Source organism: Thermobia domestica, chromosome 1 (assembly GCF_964235325.1).
Source record: "Thermobia domestica chromosome 1, izTheDome1.hap1.1, whole genome shotgun sequence".
Lineage (NCBI taxonomy): Eukaryota > Metazoa > Arthropoda > Insecta > Zygentoma > Lepismatidae > Thermobia > Thermobia domestica.
Genome location: NC_137454.1, coordinates 162,954,262 through 162,980,769, shown reverse-complemented (window position 1 = coordinate 162,980,769; position 26,508 = coordinate 162,954,262). Strand labels below are relative to the sequence as shown.

The 26,508-nt window shown below is 34.1% G+C and overlaps 1 protein-coding gene across 2 annotated transcripts in view; it reads left to right on the top strand.

The window, feature by feature from the left end:
- Positions 1 to 26,508, top strand: part of LOC145690501 (NFX1-type zinc finger-containing protein 1-like) — a 101,377-nt gene that overhangs the window by 53,499 nt on the left and 21,370 nt on the right. For both annotated transcript variants that reach the window (XM_081765448.1, XM_081765457.1), the window contains 4 exons: positions 3,470 to 4,760; positions 8,260 to 8,425; positions 11,426 to 11,606; positions 19,663 to 19,889. In XM_081765448.1, coding sequence (XP_081621574.1) covers positions 3,470 to 4,760; positions 8,260 to 8,425; positions 11,426 to 11,606; positions 19,663 to 19,889 — 1,865 coding nt within the window. The remainder of the gene's footprint in view (positions 1 to 3,469; positions 4,761 to 8,259; positions 8,426 to 11,425; positions 11,607 to 19,662; positions 19,890 to 26,508) is intronic.

Here is a 26,508-nt window from a genome sequence, read left to right as displayed (position 1 = left end):
TACTTGCTACTAGAAACGCATCCTACAAACTCTGCATGAGCATAACAGAATATCTGATTCTGCACCTGAGAAAGCAAAGTGTCAGTTTGTCTTTCTGTACTGAAATCCAGGGGTCTCTTGCAGTTGACTTCAGAGAATACGAAGAGATGGACAGCATCAGGTTAGATGACTTGGTTGCAAAGGTAAAGTCCAAGAAACAAGATATTCCGATTTGTGGCATGTTATGAAAATATGTTTAATTTTATCCCACAGCAATGTCTCAGTGGAGGGCGGGCTCTCAGTCAATAAGACACTTATTGTAGAAAAACAAATCGAAGATTCTCTGGTAGCACAGAGGCGGGTGCATGATGCAATTACCTACTATGGAGGTGTGGAATCTGTTCCTATTGATCGAAGAACGCTTCTCTCAGTTCGTTCAGCTTGGAGATGCTATGATGAATACTTTAAACAGAAAAGAATCCAAAATGCAGAGGAAAGTAAAATCAAAGGCGAAAGAATAAAACTAAATGCTGAAAATTAAGAAATTAGAACAAGGAAGAAAGAAATGGAATTATGTTACAAACAAGAACAAGACGCTCTCGTAGAACAAATTCAAGAACTGAAAGCAAAACAAAATTTTGTTTAAAAATGTAAATGTGAGGATTAACATGTCTTATAGTTGGTAATATTAGGACTGAAAATATTAGGCTCAGGGAGAATTAGGCTTAGAGTAGTATTAGGCTTAGAGTAGTCAATATATTCTTGACTGCTTTTTATTGTTTTTTCAAACAGAAAAAAAAAATGTCTAATTTGCAGTGCCAAGGTATGTGTTACTGTATCATACATATATTATTATATACTTACATGTTAAATTTTGTGTAAATAATTACTCATATTGAACATAAGAAATATGTAAATGGTAATTAAAGGTGTGTGTTGGACGGCTATGGGAATGGAGGAGGCCGTTAAAGAAGTGTGTGATAGAACTTACCCATATCTTCCCATTTATATTCAAGAATTTATGTCAGAGAAAACAATAATTTGTGTCAGGGACAGTCAGGGAAATTGATCTTCACTTTTTTTGTGGGAACTCTGTTCATAGAGCTCTACAGTCACGAACTAGTCAATATTAACGGACTGAAACTTCTTTACTTGCAATATTCAATCTTTCCAATATAAAAATCTGAAACACTACCATAAACGCTGTTTCAAATTTTTCAGATTCTTTCAATAGTCAATAGCCTTATATAAAACAATGTCTTTTCATAAGGGTCTTCTGAAATCGAAATTAAAGTCTACTGGATAACGTTCCAAGAGTCTTACAAGCATCAGCTATTGCTGACTACCTCGTTTCCGAGAATCTGTTTAACGTACTATTCCCAGGATCACTTGATTTCAGTCTTTCCCATCTTTCAGGAGTTGCTAAAAAAAATAACAATTCCTGCAAATGTTTAAAAAAATTAACAAGGTCCCTTTAAAACTGGGCGATGGTCAGTAACACAGCCTCTTTCAGCTGTTCAGACTTGTGGCCAGTGTTAAGGATAAACCACGTATATCGTTCCACTGATGCATCACTTTCTTAATCATAATGTAGTGTAAAAGTCAATTGATCTACATGGCCTGTGCCAGGCGTGGAATCGATTATAATTGAAAAAAGTACTTAGCTTTTTATACTTCCTAAATAATTTATCTTTTACTTTCTAGTCATTAAAGCGATTGTTTCATCGTAAATTGTTCGAAACAGGTAGCTTGTGGAGCCCTTTCCTCCTGCAACAAACTTTTTCAAATTATAGGCAAGAGAAATTCACGTTCGGTCAGAATTTCTATACGCATTAAGAAGTTTCCATTTTAGTTTTTATTTTTTCCCCAGAAAAAGAGGTCTACGTGAAGAAATTTTCTTTTCTTTCTTTCCTTTTTGAACCATTGTTATTACTCGTTTAAGTACTTCTTTCCAATACTCAATTTCTTCATCTAGGCTTTGTTAATTTGATTCACCGTTCTTATGATTATCACTATTTTCATGTTGAAGAAGTTATGAAACATCATTTTTCCAGTTATTAAATCCTTCAGGAACATGGATTTTCTTGAACTAGGGTAACCATCAGGGTACATTCGTTTTGCTTCTTCAAAACAACTGCGAGTCTTTCCTCTACAAATAGTCAATAGTTGTCTTATTTATGAACCATGGAGCAACATCTTTACTGGTTTCAGATTGAAATTAGATCACAGTAGAACTGTTCTCTGTAGGTGGTTCTTTTGGTCCATCTTCATAAGTCTTCGTTAACAGTAGCGTTATTTTACATTAACTCGTTATCATTGCTCGCTGTATCACCTACTCCTATTTCATATACATTCTCTCGGTTTCATCTTCATTGAAGTTGCTAGTCTCTGATTTAGGATCAGTTTAGTTTTACAGTATTTTGAGACGGAATGGTTTGAATTACATTAAAAAATGTATCAAAGTTTTACCAAAATCTTTCCTCCTTTGCAGTTTTCCCTTCCCTTTCTAAGGTTTTATCTCCACTAGATTTCTTTGTTTTTTACTTGTGTTTCACTGTAAAAGCAAAATAAATAGTTTTACTAAGCTTATTTGACATTAATATTAGAGTGAAAAAAATGTGGACTTTCTCTAACTTGATCAGCTTAGTTTGAAAATTCCATTCAAGACACCTGTAGACGTTATTAGTCATCTGTGAGATTACATAATATCAAAAGCAAGAAATGTAAAATTGAAGTATATTTGTAAGGAATTTAACCTCCCTTGCGTTACCTCCATCACAAGAGATTAAACCGTTATCTTGATATCAGGAATCACCTCCCAAATATTGCCGGTGTTGTTTTGAAACACCCTGTATGATTTGCTAATGTCGAGAAAGTCCTAGCATGAGTTGATAATACCATTGCCTGTTAAATGTGCCTATTAGAGATGAAACCAGTCATATGGAAAGTTGCAGAGGGTTCTGAAAAGTTAACAGCAGATACTGTAACTGAAATTAATAATTTGCTGGTAATTAAGTAAATGTATTTAGAAATTCGACGAACTTCTGCAGTTAACCGATAATATAAAACACGGCAAACGTTTGGTCGTAGCGTTTCTTTTTGAATATTTGGCGAATTTGTTCAAAAGATAGTTTTCGTGTGACCCTTGTGAAATTTTACGACATAGCTATACCCTTCTAGTATCGTTACAAACGTGTGGTATATCGATAGAACAATGTTTAGATTATGAGATTAGGTAAAGAATGAAACCAAAATAGTTTCCACTTCAAAATCATGATCGAATGCGTTACAAAATTTTGCTATGAAAGGTGGACACACATTAGCTTTATACTAGTTTTTAAGTTTTTTTTTCTTTTTCTTTTTTCTTTTTCTTTTTTCTTTTTCTTTTTTCTTTTTCTTTTTTTCTTTTTCTTTTTTCTTTTTCTTTTTTCTTTTTTTAACCTCTACTTACTAAAGAAATAATCTATTATTTTTTCTTCTTTGGTCTCAGGTACTCCTGCCGAAGAAGAAACCTATCTTACTTGATGGCATTCGTGTTTCTACGGTGGATAAATTCCAGGGGCAAGAAAGCGATATAATTCTTCTTTCATTAGTAGCAAGTAATGACGAAGGAATATTCGGTCCTTTGCTTTCAAGAAACTGGATTTCTGTTGCACTTTCTAGAGCAAAAATAGGACTGTATATAATTGGTAATATCAAAATGCTTATAGAAGAAAGTGAGTTATGGCGAACAATAACGAATGTGTTAATAAATCAAAATGCTCTAAATAATAACTTGCCTTTGAAATGCCAGTTACATTCTGTAGTAACTAAAGTGACAACAGCACAGGATTTTGAAACAAAATCTTCCAACGGCGGTTGTGCGATGTCTTGTAATACTGTATTACAATGTGGACATACGTGTGCATTACTTTGCCATACTTTAGATCGAGAACATATAAACGAGTACAAGTGTCGAAAGACGTGTCCGAGATATCTATGCGAATTAAAGCATCAAAAGTGTGAGAAATTTTGTTATGAAGAGTGTAACAAGTGTATGATAGTTGTCACCAAGAAACTCCTTTGTGGACATGGAAAAACTGTCCCTTGTTACGAGAATATAAAGATGCTTAAATGTGTAGTGGAAAAAGTGATACCACATTGTCAGCATAAAGTGAGCATGCCCTGTGATGCAGATCCTAGAACATTTAAGTGCCCAATGCCATGTGAATCCCGTCTTCCATGTGGTCATAGCTGTAGAAAAAACTGTCATGCTTTAGAAGATCCAAATCATATAAACTACAGATGTTTCAAGCCATGCGCTCGCAAAAGTCAAGACTGTCACACCAAAGAACATTTATGCACCAAATCTTGTTGGGAAAAATGCGAAAATTGTTCAGTTATTGTTAGTAAAAAACGATTATGTGGCCACATTGTAGAAATAAAATGTAGTGAGAATCCTAATACCACTTCGTGTTTGGAACCTTGTGAAAAACTTTTACGTTGTGGACATCATTGCAAAAAACAATGTTACGAAGTTTGTCAACAATCTTCATGTACTGAGAAGGTAACAAAAATTATTGAAGAATGCGGCCACAATATTGAAATTGAGTGCGGCAAGACACCATATCGAAGTCAATGTCAAGAGAAATGTGATAGATGGATATTCCCGTGTGGTCACAAATGTCAGGGAATGTGTAGAAATAATTGTAACAAAAACTGCAAAATGTTGGTGCCAAGTATAGTAGTTCCAGCATGTGGTCATTCCGTTTTGATTCCTTGTCACGAATCGAAGTCTCCAGGTAAGTTAAACAACAGTTGTTTGTCATTTGTAAGTAGGGAAATTCAATAGTTTGTTTTCATCAGCATAATTCAATTGTTTTCAGGCATGACTTTTCTTGAAGCATGTTCGTAACTACTAAATGTAAGTGATTTGACTAATGAAATTAAAGGAAATAAGAACTTAAGTTAAATATGCATAGATTATTGTATAAGTAGACTATAGGAATATGTTCGTACTGCATGTGAGAAAGTTTGAACAGGGTTCATACACTACCTGGAAAACCTGGAAATCTCAGGGAAATTGATTTTGGAAGAAAAAATCCTGGATAATTCAGGGAAATCGATCATATCTAGTAAAAATCCTGGAAATATCAGGGAAATTGAGTTCAATATTTTTGTATAGTTTGAATGTATTCAATTATGGAACAAAAATATTTACTTATTAATTCCCTTAATAGGCTTCTCAACTTAATATTTTTTCAACTTAAATTTTATTTATTTTAATTATTTATTTTCTTGTGACTCAATATTTAATTGCAGTTGTTCATTGGGGAGAAGGGTGGCCATTCTTAAATATATAAATATATTATTCTTAAAATTTATGTGTTCTCTTACTGTTAGTTTCTTCCACTAGATCAGGAAATTGCAAAATTAATACCTGGAAAACCTGGAAAATTCAGGGAAATTGAGTTCAATATTTTTGTATGAACCCTGTTGAAATTTTCGTTTTCGAATTCGAATTCCATTTGAATAAAAATGAAAAGCTTGCAAGTGAAAATGTGTGTTGAGTCAATAATTCTTATTTATTATTTATTTATTTTTTGGACAGCCCAATTTACATTTGACTTTAAAAAATGCATTTAGTTTAAAATGAATTGTAATGTACTGTAATAAGGTAATATTTCAATGATACTTATAACTGTTTAATTTAGAACCCTCCCCGCCGGTCTAGCAGTTACCGCGTGTGACTTTGTTGCACATGGTCTCGAGTTCGATTCCCGGTGGGAGAGTACAAAAAATATTTCACAACCACTCATTTTGATTAATCATCTGTCTCCTTTAGCCTGAAGGTCATAATTATGAGAAGTTAAACAAAAAAAAAAAAAAAAAAAAAAAAATCATTTCATTTCGTATTTAGGTTTTACTCCTTCTATTGTATACCAAATTATTTTTTTTCTGACATGTTTACATTTGTAGTATTGCTCATAGCTTTTACATCATTTTATTTATTTATTATTTTTTAAGCTTAAAAAACAAGTTGTTAATTTGAGAAACATCAGTTGCATGGGGCAGGTAGTCTTTAAATCAGAGATGCAAATAAGCAACAAAATTTTACTCGCCCAAGAAAAAAGCTACTAGCCCACATCCGGGGTTCTCCCGTTTCCTCCCACTTTCTTCATTCCACCATTTCACTCATCTCTCATCATCACCGTCTCCTTTAGCCTACCCGGCATAACCGTGGGACGTAAAACTCAGAGATTTCATTTCATTTCATTTACATATATATAATACATAACTACATCCACGCAAATGTAAGAAGTAGCTAAATAGTTTGAATCAAAGGATTTACTGGTCAGTAATTAGTGGATTTAACACCCGTTACGTTATTATATTTTTCCCCATCGTGTGCTGTGTTCCTACAATAGTTGTTAAAGAAAAGATGTAGTAGTTGTATATCATCATTCTTGAGACTTGAAGAGAGTAAGAATGAAGAGAAAATTTTACATTTGTTTAATTTTAAAATTTTAAATGTGAATTTCAAAAAATCCTCTTCACATGCTTTTTGTGCGTGTGGTTCTGGTTTTCATTTGGCGTGGGAGACCCGGGTTCGATTCCAGGTGGAAGCTCATGTGGTTCGGACTCCACGTTAATCAGTAGGTCCGGTCTCATATAGCCTCGCTGCTGACCAGGACGTTAAACTCAAAATCAAATCAACTCAATATGTGAAGTTGAATTGTAAGTCTTATCTCATAGCTCGTGCTGGAAAATAATGTTCAGCTGGGAACGATCAGAAAAAACCTTCTTCCTTTACATTTAGCAAAGATACAAGAATTTTTAATTTAAAATTTCGTAACTGAAAACAATATTAAGTATATTAAAAGTTAATGTTATATTATTAAATAGGTATTTTTCCAAACAAAAATCCTTCGTTTGATTCTTGTTAGATCTTGAAATTACGGTCATGCTTACTTGTGTTAGATGAACGAAATTGTTATGGTAGAAGTTACAAAATATTGTAGCAGAGTATTTCTTACCAAGCGTAGTGAGTAAAATATGCCACATTCTTTCGTAAAGTGTAAGCTACAATATCTGACAATTCAGTTGAGGGTTATGTAGTATTATTATCTTTCAACATTGAATGCACTTAACTTCAAAAGCTGACGAAGTCTCGCAAATTAAGAGTATTTGACACAGCCATGTTTACACGTAAGTTTTCTTTTAAAAACTGTTCTAAAATTGGAAGTCAGGTTTACTAAGCTTTTTAGATTAAAAAAAAAGAAAAAAAAAAGTTAATTGTGGGAACGTGGTCATTTCACAAAAAGATTGTTTCAATCATAGATGAAACAAAGAAGAAAAACAGTTATACTAATGGCACGTTTGTTTTATCTGTTCATCAACTGGCCGAAGAAAAATTAAATGAATAATCACCATGTTCTTATTATAACATTTTATTTCCAGTAAGATTATTTCGTAATTCATATATATCCTTTTCTCACTTCGTTTGCAGGTTACCTTTTGATAATGCCCACCGCAAAGAAGGAATTTTTACTCTGACCCGTATGTTCTGCAAAATACTGAGCATTTAAGATGAATGAAAAAAATTGTCGATATAAATAGTTTGTGCATACATTGAGCACGATACTGACAGTATAGTCAATATTTTAACTAGCTCCTTATTCACTACACATGGCATGTCTTCTACCAACAGCCTGCTAATAGTGATGCTATTTTTTTCCATTACGATTTTATTTTACTTCCTATGAAGTGTACCAGAATATAATTTCATACTAACTGCCTGTTCGATAGTATAAAAATAAGTTTTTTTTTTTTTTTCTAAATTTGCATCGTAAAAATAAACCTTTTACAAATGTTTGTTTTCTAAAGAACTTGTTTGTTAATCGTATTTGAAATTCTCAGTCATGTTTTTTTTTTTTTTTTTTTTAAATTACCGATTTGGTATTTTTATTTATTTTTTTGCCTGTGATTCTTCTAAATAGCTGGTAGTGTTTCCTTCTACTTTTTTCTAGTTTTCTTGTGCTAAAAATAAATATATATGTATAATATGAATACTACTACTACTGATAATAATAAAACTTACTAAGTACCGTGCATTGGTTCAGTTTATTGAAAATCTCTACAAGAGAGAAACTATGTTATGAGGATTTAATATATGTTTGTCTGATTAGCTTTTGACGTGTTGTAATATTTCCCTTTATGAAAGTATGGTTTGTACTATCCGAGTTATTTAAATTCGTTAATGGTGATAGAATTATTTCTTGATCAAGTTTCTTTTCATAGGTTTGGATCCGAAATCAGATATTTTACTGGCAAATTGTAAGGAGCCTTGCAATTTTACACTGCGTTGTGAACATCTATGCCGCGGAACGTGTGGTGAATGTCTTCAAGGTCGGATTCATCAGCCCTGTAAGGAAGACTGTGGTAGAACTCTAATTTGTGGCCACAGGTTAGTTATAGTCTTTTCCCACACAATGAAATTAAGTGAAATCTTTGTTTTCCTCCCACGGTTATACCCCGTAGCCTAACGGAAACGAATGATTAATGAAAGTTAAAGGTCATAAAAGAGCTGGTAGAATAAGAATGTAAGAGGAAACGAGAATTTCGAAAAAAACTATGAGACAATGTAAATATGTGCGAACACTTTTTAAATGAGTCGCATATGTAATATTCATATTTATTTGCCTATTTATATCTTACAATATGAGGATATTTCCCAATTAAGCTTTACAGTTGTCATATATGAATACATTCTCTATATGTTATCAGTAAGATAAGTTTCAACAGAGCAATACCTTTTTTCTAACAATAATTATAACAGAGTATTTCTGAAGACCCGTTTTTTGTTAATGTCCTTATACCTTGTGTATTTGTTATACAATTGTATGCAGTTCACATAAACAGTTCTGCTAAATTTTGATAGTTCTGCTGGATGATATACATATTACAATTCTGCCTAGTATTGTATGATTGAATCGTATTTGCTATTGTAAACAAATTTTTGTGTTCGATTACGTACACAATTGTGTGATATTTGTCAGTTAGTTATAAAACTGTGGTTTGTTCATGAAATATGTATAATATAAAACTGATAACTAAGACATTTTTGACAACGTGTGAACTTAGCTAATCTTGATGACCATTATTGAGAAGTATATTTTATTTCAAGAAGTCCAAAAGGCCTCGAACTTCTTAAGAAATAATACTTAGAAAGGAATACAGTGTGAATATTTTATATTAATTTATAGCTATTTTCAGTGGCGTATTTAGGGGGGTGGCTTCCAGGCTTAAGCCCCCCCCCCGAAATCTTACTTAGTATAGTAAAATAAATGAAATATCTTGCAGAATTTTCACATTTCCAGGCAAAGCCCCCTCTCCCCCAAAAGTTAGCAAAGCCCCTCCCGAAACAAAATCGTAAATACGTCACTGGCTATTTTACATGCCAGCGATATGCTTGCTCATTTTAATTGTGACGCATTATGAACTTCTAATATTCATCTCATGTGAAGTTACCTTTCGCCATTCAGTTATATGCTAGTATCATTTTGCTCTCACATTTTCCTGGAAACTTCATATTGCCAAAAACACTGTCTCTGCTCTTTAGCGGGCATTTATCATCATTAATCGATTATTAACTCCCTCATCGATGTCATTCTTACTTCTTACTACTAGCGTAAATACAAGGCATTGCAAATGATCTTCCCGATTCGAAGTTCAATAATTCACGTTTGTTTGTTCACAATGACGTGCAACTTGTGTTAAATGAAAGAAAAATTAAGGTTTATGTGTTTTAATACAACCGTGTTGTGTTGTACTCAAAGATGTTGAATATGAGTGTCTTGTAATTCGACACACATCAATCCAATTGTGTAATTCTTGCCAGACACTTTTTAACATTTCAGAGTCAGTGGCTTTGTGAATGCGTATTCGAAGTTTAGGTAAATTGTTAGGTAGGGGTGACTGATACACTTGGTTTTTAACATAATCTGAAAAAATGCCACGGGTGATATCTGGCTACTGAGGGGGAAGGGGCAAGGAAGCAGAGCTTGTTCTCACGACTAGCTCGTCTTATTCTTTGATTTGGAAACCTGTTGAGTTCCCGTCTTACATCCTGGTTCCAATATGAAGGTGCCCTGTCCCGCTGGAAAGTAAAATTTTCCATGTCATCCTCCAACTGCGGAAAGAACCATTTCTGCAGCATGTGAAGGTAGGAAAGTCCGTTTAGATTGTCTTCCTCGATAAATATAAGGTCATATACTTCTTTACAGATGACTGCACAAAACACGTTTATCTTAGAGGAATCACAGATACAATCCTCATATTTTCTTCGTTTACTTTCCCCGAAAGGTGGAAAGTGGCCTCATTAAGTACAATGAAACTATCTATTTCCTTAAGGTTTTGCATCAAACGCAGACCTCAGGTTTCGTCTTTGTCAGTAGGTTTAAGCGCCTACAACAGTTCCAATCGATATGGGTGAAAATTTCAAACGTTTTCGGAGAATCTTCCACATTGCTGTCTGATTCAATTTCAATGCTTTGCTTGCACAAACTGCTGATTTTTGTGGGCTTCTGGCGAAAGTCGCACGCACACGATAAAATGTTTCCTCATCAACTCTTACCAGTCTGTTGATTACCTTTTGCAAATACATCCACTTTAAAAAAAAAAAAAATATCTGTATCACTTCTGAATGAAGTGTACACTTGGTGGATCTAACCTGATCTCCGTCCTGAAACTGCGTTGAACACTGACTACAGGCTGTTTTACATGAAATTCGAGAACCCAAAATAATGCTCTCCTGTCCTCATTTCCTGCCATCTTGATTTCCTGTCGCTCTAGCAGGGAATGCGTAACTAAACATAAGCTTTGCCAGCCACTAAAACTTTTTGAGCTTTTCTTTCATTGAACATAAGTTACATGCCATTATGAAGAAATTAACGTGAGTTATTAAACTTAGAAAGCGGGAAGATCATTTACATATCTTATATATTTGTTTATCTGTAAGTGTAGTTGTTTATCCAGATCTACCGCTTCCATTTTGAGTAGAAGGTTAAGGAAAGAGATTAAATCTATTCTTGGGTTGCTGAATCGATTTAAAAAAAAATAAAAGAAGAAAGAACCTTCTCACTATATCTTATCGTTTATGTTCTGATGCCTGTCGGCAGATATAGCCGTACTAGATTTGCCATACATAGAATCGTTTGAAAAATGTTCTTTTTCTGTTTAGGACAGAATAAGTCATATGAATAAGCTCATTCTAAGAAATAATAATAATAATAATAATAATAATAATAATAATAATAATAATAATAATAATAATAATAATAATAATAATAATAATAATAATAATAATAATAAATACTCTATATAGTAACATAAATTCACTTTATACAATTTATATTTTCAAGCAAATTCTCTGATTTCATGTTTGTTAAAATATTTTTTCTTGCAGTTGCGATGTGCCATGCGCAAGTGTGTGTCCACCATGTACAAAGAAATGCGAGTATTGGTGCAGACATCTCACTCGAATGAAGTGCACAAAAGATGATTGTAAACAGCCAGCACCATGTATACATACTTACAAAATTTCACGCTGTCAGAATAAATGCGGAGAACCCTGTGTGGAATGTACAGTAAGTAATGCATAAAAGTATCGTACTTTTACTTAACATTAAAATTTATGTTAATCATTTCGTGTTTTTTATAATACAAGTAGTGTACTTGGGAGGTGTTATCTAAAAGTTCCTATTGCACTATGTCAACGTAAATCCCTGTTTAGGTAATGCTTAAAATATTAAAATGAATGAGAGGTTTGTAAACATAGAGTACATTGTATTAGAACTTTTTACATACCAGACCGGCAGCCTTAGAGCAAGAAAGGCGTGGAGGTTAGGCAGGCTACATTTTTGCTACCTCTGTAAATTATGCCAAATAGTAGTCCGAAAGACATGTAAACTATGTGCAGTGGGCTTGTAGAAAGCCCCAATTTTTATCTTTTTTCGTTATTATTTTAAAAAATATAGGGAAAAATAGCTGATTCACAGAAACCTTAAGCCATACTTTGTTGCATCACCATAATAAGCGTCACTTTAAACAGTACATTATGCTGAGCCGACATTGTGTAACGTAAGAATGAATACACTGGGCTTCATCAGCAGATCTTATATAATCAGTAAAGTTGGTTCAATCCAATCACTGTCCCATAGACTTTAGTTCAAATAATAGTGTAAATTGTCTGTGGAATCATTGAAATTAAGTTAAGTGTGCTACTGTTACATGTAGTAACTTAAGTATGCTGCATGAGAACATGCAAAGCACTCTGAACAATAGTAAACATGTTTGTATTTTCTATGTAACCTTTTAATATAATAATGTGCAGTATGGTTAAGCTGTAATGTACGCAGAATTTCATCAAAGGCTAATGGGCGGGGGGAGTTTAAGATCTCAGTTTCATACGGTTTCAAGTGTTTATACATATATTAATATGGTAAATGTTTATTTTTGCTTAATGTCTTGTTCAAAGGGATTAAACTCCAGACCTTTTCCCTTGCGCACTCTACTGTGATTACGCAATGAGCTTAAAGAGTAATACTAAAACTTTTGTCCCAAAATTTGATAATAATGCAGGGTTCCAACTGACCTGGAAAGTCTGGAGAAAGACAAGAAATTAGTTTATAGAAGGTCCTAAAGAAATCAGGGAATTTCATGAAAGCTGGAAGTACCTGGAAAAGGAAGGGAATTTCAAGTACGGATTTATACTTCTCAGAACCAGAATAGCTAGAGTTCTGAGTTTGGATGGGGGGCATATTTGCAAATGGAATAACCTATATATATATATATATATATATAGTATACTCTTAATAATTTGCAGACTCTTTCCCGCTCAGCCGCAGTGTTGCCAGCACAGATAAGGATCTAAATAGTTGACATTCTATTCTCTGTTGTGCCAGAATCATTGTTGAACAAAATAAAAATAAGAAGATAAATCTACATTCAATACCTTCTCGTAAAACAATTAAAACAAACTACTCTGTTGCAAAACCTCTGTTGCAATGGGGGAGCATCCTCCTACTCTCTTGAGTCGAATCGACCTTTAAGTTTTGCCTTAGTCTGTTACAAAAAGTGCATTCGCATAGACTTTTAGCCCTTAGTACCTCAAGGCGTCTATAAGGCTCTAATCACTCTAAGGGCTGAAAGAACCTCGCAACATTAACGAAGATGGCGCCCGGTCCCCAAAGTTACTGATCTTGTACTCTTATTACTGTTCATTTAGCGTTTAAGGAATAGCCTGTAAATGGTTTTAAAAAATAACCTTTTCTTAGAAGTATGAATAATTTCAGTTTAGTGCGGATAATTTTTTTCATTTATTGTCGGATTAAAACAATTTGTAAAATATAATTTTAAATATTTGAGGGGGCCAGGCCAAGATTTGGGGAGGCTGGTGCTCCCCTGTGCCCCCCTTAGCTGAGTCCCTGCTTTTTACCTTACCCAGCTGTTTGGTAGGGGATATTTTATAAAATAAATTAGTTTGTTTCGCAAAACTTCTTCACCTACATACACTATATATACATGTACAGTATTGTTCAAGAAATTTTGACCTCCCCTCCCCCCGCAGTTTACTTTAAAAGACCATATTCTGGCAACTGTACCTAGTAAATTCAAATATTTTGATTCTATATCAACATCTAAAGTAGCCTAAGAAAATCAACACTTATTTGATGTTTGATGAATTCCGAATTTCGGTTAGAGCATAAAACTTTTCAAAGCAAGATGGATGGCTGTTTTTTTTTTTTTTTAACAAGACTGTACATGATAAAAAATGAGAAACTCTGGTAGCGAAAATATAGTTGTTTTTTCACATTATATATAGACCGGGAAATTTGTAAATCGTGACATGAAAAACTTGGAACAGTCAGGGAATTGATGCTTACCAAATAAGTGGGAACCCTGTAATGTGACTTAAGGCAACTTGCGGAACATTGTTCTCCTACACTTTGAAATTTTGTTTGCGGTGTTCCTGTACGTGCCATAATAGTTTTGCGAGCGTTTACACTGATCATAATGTTTTCCTTTTAACTTTCAGTCATTTGTTCCGTATACTAATCACATTTTATAATTAGACGTTCAGGAAGTTAAGAATTCTATGAAAAAACTGATTTTATTCTGTGAATAAATTTCTAGATATATAATGGATATATTGATACGTACTTAACTTCTACATAGATATGTAATGAGTGTATTTTATGGTATTGAAATGGTGTACTTTTATGCAAGCTTATGATCTAAAATTAGTTACAAGTCTTATGCACGAATTTGTGCAATAGGTATGACGAAATAAATTGAATTGATGTAGTCTCCCCCAAATTTTTTGAAGATCCCCTCTATCCTGCTGAGAACATTGTTCTGTGCGGGAAAGTACTATATATACTGTACAGGCAGTTGGTAAACGTAATACTCCTTAAAGGTGGCGACAAACCTGGAAAACCGGGAAAAGTCAGGAAATTCCGTTAAAGTCAAGGAATTTCGAAGAAATAACTAATTCTTCACTCTGATTTTTTTTTTTTTTTAACCACAAATGTAAATGAGAATGGGGAAACAAAAACTCTTTTGATAATATGTAGCGTGTGAGAAGGACAGACAACCACACGCTTCACGTTATCAAAAGAGTTTTCACTCAGATTTCTACTTCATTCAGAATTGCCAAATATGCTTTATTTACGAATTGTTTTCTTTCTTATACGAACATATCGATCTACGATAATTTTATTCCATTTTATATTAAAGTTCATTGGAAATGGTAATTTCAGATTGTGCGAGTTCGCTTCTCCCCCCCCCCCTCCCCCCAAAAAAGGCAGAATTTAACTACACTGACGTTGCCAGGACTGTATAATTAACTAAGTGCAATCGTCCTATATTAACATTCATTTGCTTTAAAGTAACATTTCATAAACTGTCTGGCAATTCGTTGAACAATCCGAGAAATTCCTCTTTTGGGAAGGCAAGCCAAATTCAAGGCGGAGAACGCTCCTAGTTCTCAACTTAGTGCATATTTGTACTCCGTAAAAGTAACTCGTTATAGTTAGTCGCATTCTTACGCATTTTTCTATATTTTAATAGCACATATTATAGGAACAGAGAGTTTGCATTGAATACCCATTTCTAAAGGAAGAAAGCGCTGAAGCAAAGGATTGAAGTTTTTAAATAATAGCGTTAAGTGAAGTTGCTACAGACGTTTTCTCTTGTGCTACGTAATCAGTTGAAATACTGTGATTACTTACTATTACATCACAACCTCTGTATGGACGAATCAAGAGCATTAGTAGGATGTATTACCAGCATTTCTTACAGTGGCATATCTTTTCCAGAGCAACATATCATATGTTTTTTTTTTCTTTCTTTCTTGTCTCCTCTCCCTTCTCATTCCTTTTTCAATTTCCATCGATAGTTATACAAATGTAATGACGTATTAATGATGATGCGTCTCATAAGTTTTAATAAAAATATTGTTTCTTCTCTTTCTAAACTTATTTTGACATTAAAAGTGATGCAGCAATTTGCAAATAATATTCATGATACAAGAGTTCAAATAAAATTTAATTTTCTATCTCTTTAATCATTAATCGTTTGATCAAATTTTTGTGTGCTTTTTCAACACCAATACGAATGGTTCAAAGTATTATAAACCAAGATTCTTTCAGAGAATGTTTTGTATCTTGTAAAAATGTTTTGTAACTGGAATTCAGCTTTTAAGAAGGGAACACAAAACTGTTCTGAGATTTGGAGAATGTGCCATGAGGGCATCCCTGCTAGTACTCCTCTCCAAAAGTACGTAACAAAGGCTTGATTTCTTTATTTAGCAGTTTGCAGTGAAATGAAAGAAAAAGGAATGGTTCAGATAATCGTCAAGTAATATTAATTTGTTTGCACTACATTGTGGAAGAAACGAAGTTGCATGATACGCAATGCTGACATCTTCATACCTTTATTGTAGGAAAAAGGAAAACAATGTAAATGGGATCTCCATCATGTTCATATGTTGCTGTTCTATATCTTGTTTTCCCGTAAGATCCTGGGTTTTGGAACTAGAGAAGCAAACAGATTCGTTTTTTGCTGCTTCGTGACCACATGTTACATTGAATGAAAAAAAAATATCCAAAGATCGAGCCTATTTCAGATGTTACGTGGGTTTGAAGTATTCTGTATAGGGATACTAAAACATAAATTCGATAACGTATCAGTAGAGCTTTCACTATTTGTTGTAAATAAACACCGAGTGGGAGGAGAGGTTCTCCCGTTTTCTCCCCTGTTCACATTCTTTTCGTTCTTGGGGGCCGCGGTGGCTCAGTGGTAGAGCGTTCACCTCTGGTGCTTGGGGTCCCGGGTTCGATCCCAGCCCCCGCCAAGTGAACTTTGTGGTGGACAAACACCGTGCGCGTGGGTTTTCTCGGGGTTCTCCCGTTTCCTCCCACTTTCTTCATTCCACCATTTCATTCATTTCTCATACTCACCGTCACCTTTATCCTAACCGGCATAACCGTGGGCCGTAAAACTCAAAGATGTCATTTCATTTTTTCTTTTCGTTCTTATATCATTAACTCAGTAATTACTATCTCTTTAGTGCGACATTTAAACAAATGATTTGATGCGAAATATAAATGTTAAGTAAAGAGCTTTCATCTGTTAATAAAGTGCCTTCGGGAATTGCAAAACTACGAGTTTGCAATGATTGCCTTTTTCTCAGCCGTGTAAATAATGTTCTTGGACAAGATTTTATTTTCCTCAGGATTAAGGTGTTCTCTGCTCACTTTCTGGCATGAGAATTTAGTTTACTTTAGCGACAGTATTCGTTGTTGGAAAGTAAAATTCTGTAAATAACCAAGTCTGCGAAACTAATAGTTGATACATAGAAATGAAGATATTATTACCAAAAAAAAAAAAAAAAAATCAAATGAAAAAAATAGCAACCTGAGAATGAGTGACATTTATTCCTATCCTTATTATCGTGTATTAAGAGCGCGTTTCATTGTTTACGTGTTTTAGTGCATCATTTTAATTTCTTATTTTAGAAACTTACCAGTGCTTAAATGCCTAGACTAAAGACAAAATCTGGTTGTACCTCAAAAAGGAAGAGAAATAGCAAATCCAAGTCGATTTAATGCAGTGGATCGAGGAACCGTACGTCACACACACACACACACACATATATATATATATATATATATATATATATATATATATATATATATATATATATATATATATATATATATATATATATATATATATATATATAGATAGATAGATAGATAGATAGATAGATAGATATATAATATATACAATAGCCAACAACAAGCTCTTGTCTACGACAGCATATTGTTCTCTAGCAGTGGTTCCCAATTACTTCAGAGTTGCGGACCCCCTTTTTATTTTTAAAGCTAGGTACAGAATTGAAGCCTTTAAATTTTGGTTGCTGCTAGTAATAGTAGATGAGAGGCAATATTAACAATTACCTAGTAAATTATAAATCTTTATTTCTGTTATAAGCATGCAACATACAGTACATACATACAGGATTTCATATCATTATTTATAACTTTTTTTTTTTTTTTAATTTGTGAGATGTAAAGAATGCCACGAGCCCCCTTAATTTTGTTCCGCCAACTACCAAGTGAGAAAGGTGATCGAAAAGCAGGGGAGGGGAGTTTATTGTAACAGTTTTCTGCTGGTCTTGCGTTGTTCAAGTTATAGAAGCAGGATCAGAAGTGAAGAGGTTTCCAGCTGTGGTGTTTGGTATATTCAGTATTCCTGTGCAGATAACAAGCATGTCAGTTTCCAAGTATTCCAAGACCACATTCAACTCTTCCTGGTTGTTAGATAATATTTTAACGTGGATTCGGGAAGTATCAGGTTACCAATTCTACTTGGTGCAACATTTGCCGGTTCAGCTGAGTAACAGGTCACATAAAAGGAAAAATCATGTGCAGCGATTTTTGATTTTGAGTTTAACGTCCCATTCAGGAGCGAGGCTATATGAGACGTGGACCTACTGATTAACGTGGAATCTGAACCACATAAGCTCTCGCCGGGAATGGAAGGCGGGTATCCTACGACAAAGGTGTGGACGCTAACCGCTTGACTACGAAGGAGCCCTTAACTTCTCTCATGAAAATTCAAATCTAGAAAGGGGATTTTCAATCAATGCACATGTCGCAGGTTATTTAAAAGAACAAACTTCAATAGGCTTCTACGATACAGGAGCTTCTGATGACTTGGAGAACCTATCCATAAGGAAATCTGTAATTCATTATGAACAAAGTGCTTGTATTAATTTTGCAGAAGCTCAAATTAAGGATGAGAGCAAAAGAAGCATGAAGACAGGAAAATAAAGATTATCTCAACAAGCTTGAAACTAAGAAGACAAAATATTGAAGATATGCCCAATATTGATGTGGAAATAAGGCGTTTGGAGAAGTGAAATGAATTACGTAATACTATCGATTTTTTTCTAAAGATATGTAGTTAATATAGAACAGCCAGTTTTACATACATCCATCCACCCTTTTTCAGTGAGTGTCTCACTGTGACTTTTTCCTTTCATATGTAACCAAACTTTCATGTGACTAACGTAACGGATTAGAATTTAGAGGTAGATGTTTAATTTCGTGCTTTGTGCAGGAATATCTGTTGGGTATGGTTCTGTAATTTCATAACAAACGTTATCTTTGTGTTTATATTATTTGTTGTTCTAGTTGAATAAAGGGAAATTATATTATTTATATATCATCGTTTACATCTCTGTAGCTAATTACATATTAGAGAAAATTTTAAAAAGAAATATTTTGGAAAGTCGAGAAAAGTCAGGAAATTCTTTCCTATAAATTGTGTTGCCACACTGCTTCTTGAAGTTTCGATTATACCCCTCCTCAGAAGTACAAAGTTCCGAATAAATTAGCGCTAAATGGGGAAATAACTTGATTAAAAACAACGGAGATCGGCAATTTTCACAGTATAGCAAGACCGAAAAGTAGACTGTTGAAGCTGTACATAAATCAAGCATGACATTACATATACTGATACAACGTTAATTACGTTCTATCAGTACGTGAGAGAAATAAAAGAAATACTGGAGACAAAAAGACTGCCTCTAAAGAGCGTATTCCAGACAAATACTTAAGAAATGAATTGTTGTTGTTGTTGTTTAGTCGTAAATTAAGTCATGATGCAGCACTTTGTAAAGATAATGAAACTTCCTAAAAATGTTTGTCATAAAATCATTATTCTCTATACATTGTATGATTAACAAACTCCTATTCGTAATAAATTAATATGTAATTGACATTATCTACACGTACATTGTTAATGTGACACAGGCTATGATAATATATTGAAACTGAAAAATGTCAGCTAAGGTAATAGTAGCTAAATGGAAAATAATCTGCTTGTGCTAATGTATAGCCAAGAATATATCGCAGCTTTTATATATATATATATATATATATATATATATATATATATATATATATATATATATATATATATGTGTGTGTGTGTGTGTAATATTAATTTGCAGCTACAATGTTGCTATTCATATTTAAGTTCATGACACCATTGTAATGACTTTGATTTCAATTGTCCATTAGTGCTTTAAAAACTAACAATGACTATTATTATTACTATTACTTTCTATAGGAAAAATGCGAATGGCGGTGTGAACATTTGAAGTGTAATAAATTCTGCTTCGAGTTGTGTGATAGGCCTCCGTGCAATGAACCGTGTACAAAAATACTTCCTAAATGTAGTCACCCGTGCATTGGTTTCTGTGGAGAACCCTGTCCTCCTCTCTGCAGAATTTGTGACTTCAAAGAACTAACAGAGGATTTTTTCTTGCTTGGCACGGAAGGTGATGAGGATGCTAGGTAAGATGTTATATAATATAGTAAAAAATGTTAAATTTATTATAACAGTAATAGTCGTTAAAGAGAGTAAAAGGGTTATAGACTACCTATAGCAGCGGTCCTTAAACCTGGTGATTTCGAGGACTTCTTTAATATAATATGCATTTTGCCAGACGCTTAATGATTACTTTAGTAGAAAGTAAGAATATATTTTCATTTATACAATCTATTTATTTTTCATTATACAAATTGTTTCATTCTCAAGTTTACTGTTTACATTACAAAGCTTGCCAAAGGAAACATCATTAACAACAAGAAAGTTGTAGTATAATTATATTGCGTAACAGGATTTTTATACTTGTACTTCTCATAATTAAGTCAAATAAAATATAATTTAGCTCACAGACCCTCGACTATACACTCAAGGACCACCAGGGGTGCATGGATCATAGTTTAAGAATTGTTGATCTATAGCATTAGTAGGAGGCACGTCCAGAAAATAAGTTTACTAGATTTTTATAAGGTTCAAAAAATTTATTTTAAACAAAACTTTTACATTCTTACATCTGTTCCATATAGTCGTCATTCCTTTCGATGCACTTAGTGAAACGAGGGATTAATTTTCTTTTGCCTTGGTGAAAGAAGTCTACCACTATCTCTTTTGCCCAATTCTTCATCACCACCTTCACTTCCTCGTCAGTTGAAAATTTTCCCCACCCATATGCATCTTCAGGAAGGTGAACAGATGATAGTCCGAAGGCGCCGGGTCAGGAGAATGCGTATATCAGTCAAAATCGACGGTCTTCCATTCCTTTGCTCATCGTGCACATCACTACGACCGTTTTCAAATTCATGACAACACTTAAACACACTAATAAGATTCATAACTCCTTCGCCGTAAACTGATTTGGTCTCGTTAAAAACTTCAGACGAAGATTTTTCCTTCACAACGAGATAACGGATAACACTGCGAATCTTGCTTTTGGCGGCAGATTTCATCGACATCTTTCACGGGAGATGTTATTGTGGCCACAGTTTTGGACGTACTGACGCGTGATTGGGCTCGCTGTAAAGGCTAGGAACAAGCTACACGGCATTGTGACGAACAAAACAATAACAAATTCCCTCTGCTCGCGAGAGCTCTAGTACACTTATTTTGTGGACATGCCTCGTACATGATTAAGGAATTCTAAGAACGATCTACGTGGAATAGCTACGATAAATAAAATGTCTTATAAATCATGTGGGTACTTAGAAAGGAAATAAATAAATAAAAGGGACAAGTAGCAGTTTCACGTGTACACCAAGTGAAGAAGTTTGGTTTGTATGGCAGGGAAATACAAATATGCTTTATCCTCTTTCTTAGAAGAGGGATTCCTGGCAACCACCCTATGTATGTAATGAACAGAAGCAAGACAAAACAATTGCCGATTAACGATCGAACATCTTTATGAATCGTTGTAAATTTCATGAAATAAGTACCTGAAGATACCATATGCACTGTAGAACTCATCACCCCTACATCTTACGTATATAACATTAAAAATGAATAGAATAGAATAGAATACTTTATTAGTAATTAGACTACATTTAGCAATAGACTTTGTCAAGAATATAACATTTTTTTAATAGAATAAATAGTTTCATTCCATTGTATTTAAAGTTTTGCTGAGTCTTGCATAATCTGATTATGGCATTTCTAAATTCTGTTTGTGCCTTGTATTATAATCGTGTGCGTTAGAACGCAATGTAAAACTATTATGATTTTTCTTTATATGTATTAAGCCATAATACATGTTTATTGAGAGCACTGTCATGATTCGGTATTCCTTAAAAATTCTCTACATGACTCAGTATCAGATACACCTTTAATACAACGTATTGCCTTCTTTTGCCATTTAAAAACTCCTTTGCACTTGTAGAGTTTCCCTATAATAAATTACCATGCAATAAGTGTAAGTCAAAAAGAGTATAATACACTGAAATAATCATTTCCTCACTTATAAACCTTTTCACATATAGAATACGAGCGAGTTTCTTGTATACTTCGAGTATGTACGTATTTTCCAGTTTAATTTTGTATCTAAACCTATAGTAAGCAATTTTACATAATCCTGATTATTTAAAATACATGCTTATTTGTTTAAGTACAAGAAATGAGTTACAATTTTATCGTATTTAATACCTAACTATTTGTTTTAAACCACAGAGAGGAAGCGTATAGCATTTCTTTATTTTTAATCTTCAGATTAAGTATGCTAATATCATTTGTAATAAAAGTGGTGTCGTCCGCATAGATTGTCGTTTTATACAGTAGGCAATTAGGTAGGTCGTTCATATACACTAAAATAAAATTAGGCCTAGTACTGAGCTTTGAGGAACACCAGTCAAAACTTTTAGCTCATCAGATCTCTTATTACTTAATTTACTATCTGTCGTCGATTAGTAAGACAGGTCTTAAAAAGGGATAGTTCAATATAATTTATACCACAGAACTGTAATTCTGAAAGCAAGCTATCGTATACTACTGTGTTAAAGGCTTTACGTAAGTCAGTCAGAGTAGTATATGGATAACGGGGCTCAAAACCATTAAATATTTCATTTACAACCATCTCAATGACATTAATAATGGATAGACTCGATTTGAATAAAAAAAATGGCAACATCAATTAATAAATTCTGTTCAAACTTACGGGGACATTTTTTACTAGTATTACATAACTTTAGATAACGGAACAACTTCAACTTCATTCAAGTAACAGTAGCACTATAAATAAGCCATAAAAGTATGAACCCAAAATATCCCTAAATTACGTATTTTAGTTCTATTTTGAACTCACTGGGAGAGTAAAATGTACGAAAAAACAGAAGTAAGAAGGGGTTGAGTAAAAGTACGAGTTATTTAAGGGATAGGAAATCAGTCCAAAATACATGATTTTACTCAATTTGACTCATTAAACGAGGTGAAAGTATATATATATATTTAAAAAAACTATCATCATACTTTCTTCTTATCTTATTGATCCAGAGTCCAACTCAATCCGAGCATTGGGAGACCCGGGTTCGATTCCCGGCTGCAGCTCGTGTGGTTCGGATTCCACGTTAATCAGTAGGTCCACGTTTCATATAGCCTTGCTGCTGAACGGGACGTTAAACTCCAAATCATCATCATCATCAATCCGAGCATGCCCGGGTGAGCTTGATCATATCTGGCCGTGCCTACCTCTATCATTCAATAGCAACCGCCTTTCGCGTAGAAGTACCTCGAACACGTCGAGATACTCCCGGATCCAATAGTACGGTTAGGCAAGCCCCTTTTCCTGGAGAGATCCTCCCTTTCCCAGGAATCGAAAATCTTTACCAAGAAACCTGGGATCGGCACCTTTTCCCAGTTGCCATTTAGTCTTTCTTTAAGCAGTAGACCAGGGGCGTCATTTCAGACTTCGCTTGGGGGGGGGGGCAAGAGCACCACCGACATAAGACTTTCATGTTTTGTACTAGTATATTAGTATACAAATGGTTAAAGTATATGTGGTTCTCAAACTCTTGGGGGGGGCAATTGCCCCCTCCTGCCCCCCCTAAATGACGCCCCTGCAGTAGACTGGCATCCCTCTCCCAGCCGTTAGAATCGGACAAGCAATTCGGAATTTCCTCTAATTACGGTAGAGGTATACTACATTAACAAAGTCAATGATTGTTGTAGACCGTCTCCGAACGGACATTTCCACGTGGGAGTGGGAAAGCCTCTCCTGCAGCTCGTCGAAGCAATACGGAACTGCCTATCTTGAACGTGTTTGGGTACTACTAGACGTAGCAATGATACCTTCCGAACCCAATAGTACCTGTAAGCCATCATTTAAGAGGAACCGTCCCTCACTCGGTAGGGTCGTTTAAGCAATATGGAACTTCCTCTATTTTACGGAAGATGCACACCGTATATTACTAAACCCAGTGGCTGAGGTAGGCTTCTCCCTTTAAGGACATTTGAGAGCGGCGGCTCCGCTGGTATGGTCGTGGATTATGCACCCAGTAAACACTAAAAACCTAATACGAAGGATTGATCCCACTACCTCGGTGAAGCCATGACGAAGTCGCACGTACCCTTCTATATCCATTGGTACGGTAGTCGCCATTTAGAGATCTGGCTGAAGCCTTCATTCCCCAGTAGGTTGCTGTCCCTACTGCCCATAAGGGATGCAGTGGTACTAAACCTGGTATAACGAGAGTAACGATGTTTCCACGCACTTCCTGAGATTCAATCTCCCCTTCCAGGACTACAGGACATTGAGTGTAACCTATATATACCAAAAGAGGTATATATATATTACAGCTGTTAACTAAACATCGTAAACAGAATGGAAAAAAAAAGAAAAAAGTATTGACTAAGTTGCATGCGAATATTGACTTGTGAAGGAAAAAGAAAGCGGACATACTGACATAAAATATCCTTACGTGTCATTCTTTCCAAAGGTCAAATACACTTGCTATCGTATTGATCGCTACCGAGGCAACGAAAATTTCAAAAAGTAAGATCAACCTGTCGTTGAGGTCCTTGATTCAATCCCAGCTCGTGCTAAAATGAGTTTTCTGGTAAACTCACATGTGGTCCTCATTACACGTTTTTTAAAGAAAATACTGGCCGTAATCCTGATCCTTTACTTCTGAATTGGAAAAACTCAGCCATGTGTTGAGAAAACCCACATAGCAAACTTTTCTTCATACTTTCCTAACAGTTTTACACATCCTGACAAAAAAAGGCCCAAAACAGCAGTTTAGGGTACCTGAGTAATCAGAAATGTGTTATATATTTATCTATATCTATCTATCTATCTATCTATATATATATATATATATATACGAATTTTAAGACCATAAGCGTTGAATTTTAAGAATTTTTAACGGGTTCAAAAATGAGATGATGCAGAACCAGTATATTGTCTACTGTAGAATCTTTTTGTTTTTAATAGAATGTGCTACTTTGAGCGTTTTCGTACTATACAGCGTCTTTTATATTCTACATTTCTGTCCATTATGATGTTTGTATGTAACGCCAGTTAAATGGTGTCTGTAACTGAGACATTGTTCGTCTTAAGAACAAAAAAGTTATCGACAAACGATCTTCAAGTTTGAAATCAGTATCTTTAATTAATTTATATGACCATTTTTAGTGTTATGACCTGTTTATAAGCAGCGCTACGTGGGAAGAGAAAAAAAAAATACTTTTATATTTACTTTTGCGTCCTCCTCCTCGATTTATACAAATATTTTCGGTGTCGTGACCTGCCCCAGTGATATTTTCAGTCAGGATTTCTTTTCAGTGGCGAAGCGTAATTCTACAAGTAAGGTAGGCCCGATAAACTAAAAACATAAATAATATTTAATATATTATAAAATGTTCAAAAATTATTGTCAGAATTATATTTCCTTATTGAATTTAAAAAAACTACAAAATCTATTTATTATAAAGAACTTTCTTAGCTGTATTTCTAACACTGTTTAAATTTATATGCATGTGTACATAGTGGTTTTCTTGTTGTTGTTCAATTTAACAAGAAACAACGAATATTTATATAAGGAAAAGTAGATAGAAAGTAGTCTATTATTATTATTATTATTATTATTATTATTATTATTATTATTATTATTATTATTATTATTATTATTATTATTATTATTATTATTATTATTATTCAGCAAATATTTACATGAGAAAAACACGCAATATATATTAATAGAATATTCCCATTTAGCTCCACTACAAATATTTTGAAGTGCAGTTCATATTTTCTTCTGTCTGGAATTTGGAGGGAGGATGAGAGGAATTTCCTTCTCACTTGCTGTTTTCATTTCCTGCATATTTGAAAATGGAGGGAGAGAAAAAGAAAGTACATTCTTATAGTTAGCTGTCAAATTTCTTGGATAAGCGTCTGTTTCTTTCATCTCCCACTTTAAAGTAAGTACAGGACTGCATTTAATTAAGAGGCTCTATCACTGCGAAATTAAAATACCGCTAATTTTACAGTAATTGTGTGATATCTTCCAATAGATTAAAGATAATCGAAAAGTGGAACAAGACTTTCTAGACAATATTATTTTACATGAGATACCGTTATCACAACTCACTTATCTGCTTTCGATTTCCAACCATTTAGAAAATCGGCATTTATTTTCGCGTTTCTAAATAACTGCAAACGGAAAGCTACTAGGTGACTCATGATAACGGTAACTCATGCAAAATAACATTATCTAGGGAGGTCCCAATTTTCAATTATCTTTTATCTATTTGAAGATATCACGTAATTACTGTAAAATTAGCGGTATTTTAATTTCGCAGTGATAGAGCCTCTTAATGCATCACATGATAATGACCACTAGAAATGTTAAAGCTTAGAATGAACTTCATTTAAATCAACGCAAGATATTTAACGTTGTATTCTCTGCAGTGGCATATTTAAGCAGGTGGCTTCCGGGCTTAAGCAGTCACCGAAATTTTATCACAACTCTTATTGTTTTATACATATTGCGGAATTTTCACATTTCCAGGAATAAAGTTAGTAAAGCCCCTCCCGAAACAAGCAAAGCGCTCCAAAACAAAATCGTAAATACCCCACTGATTTTATGAAATGGAAAACTCACCTAA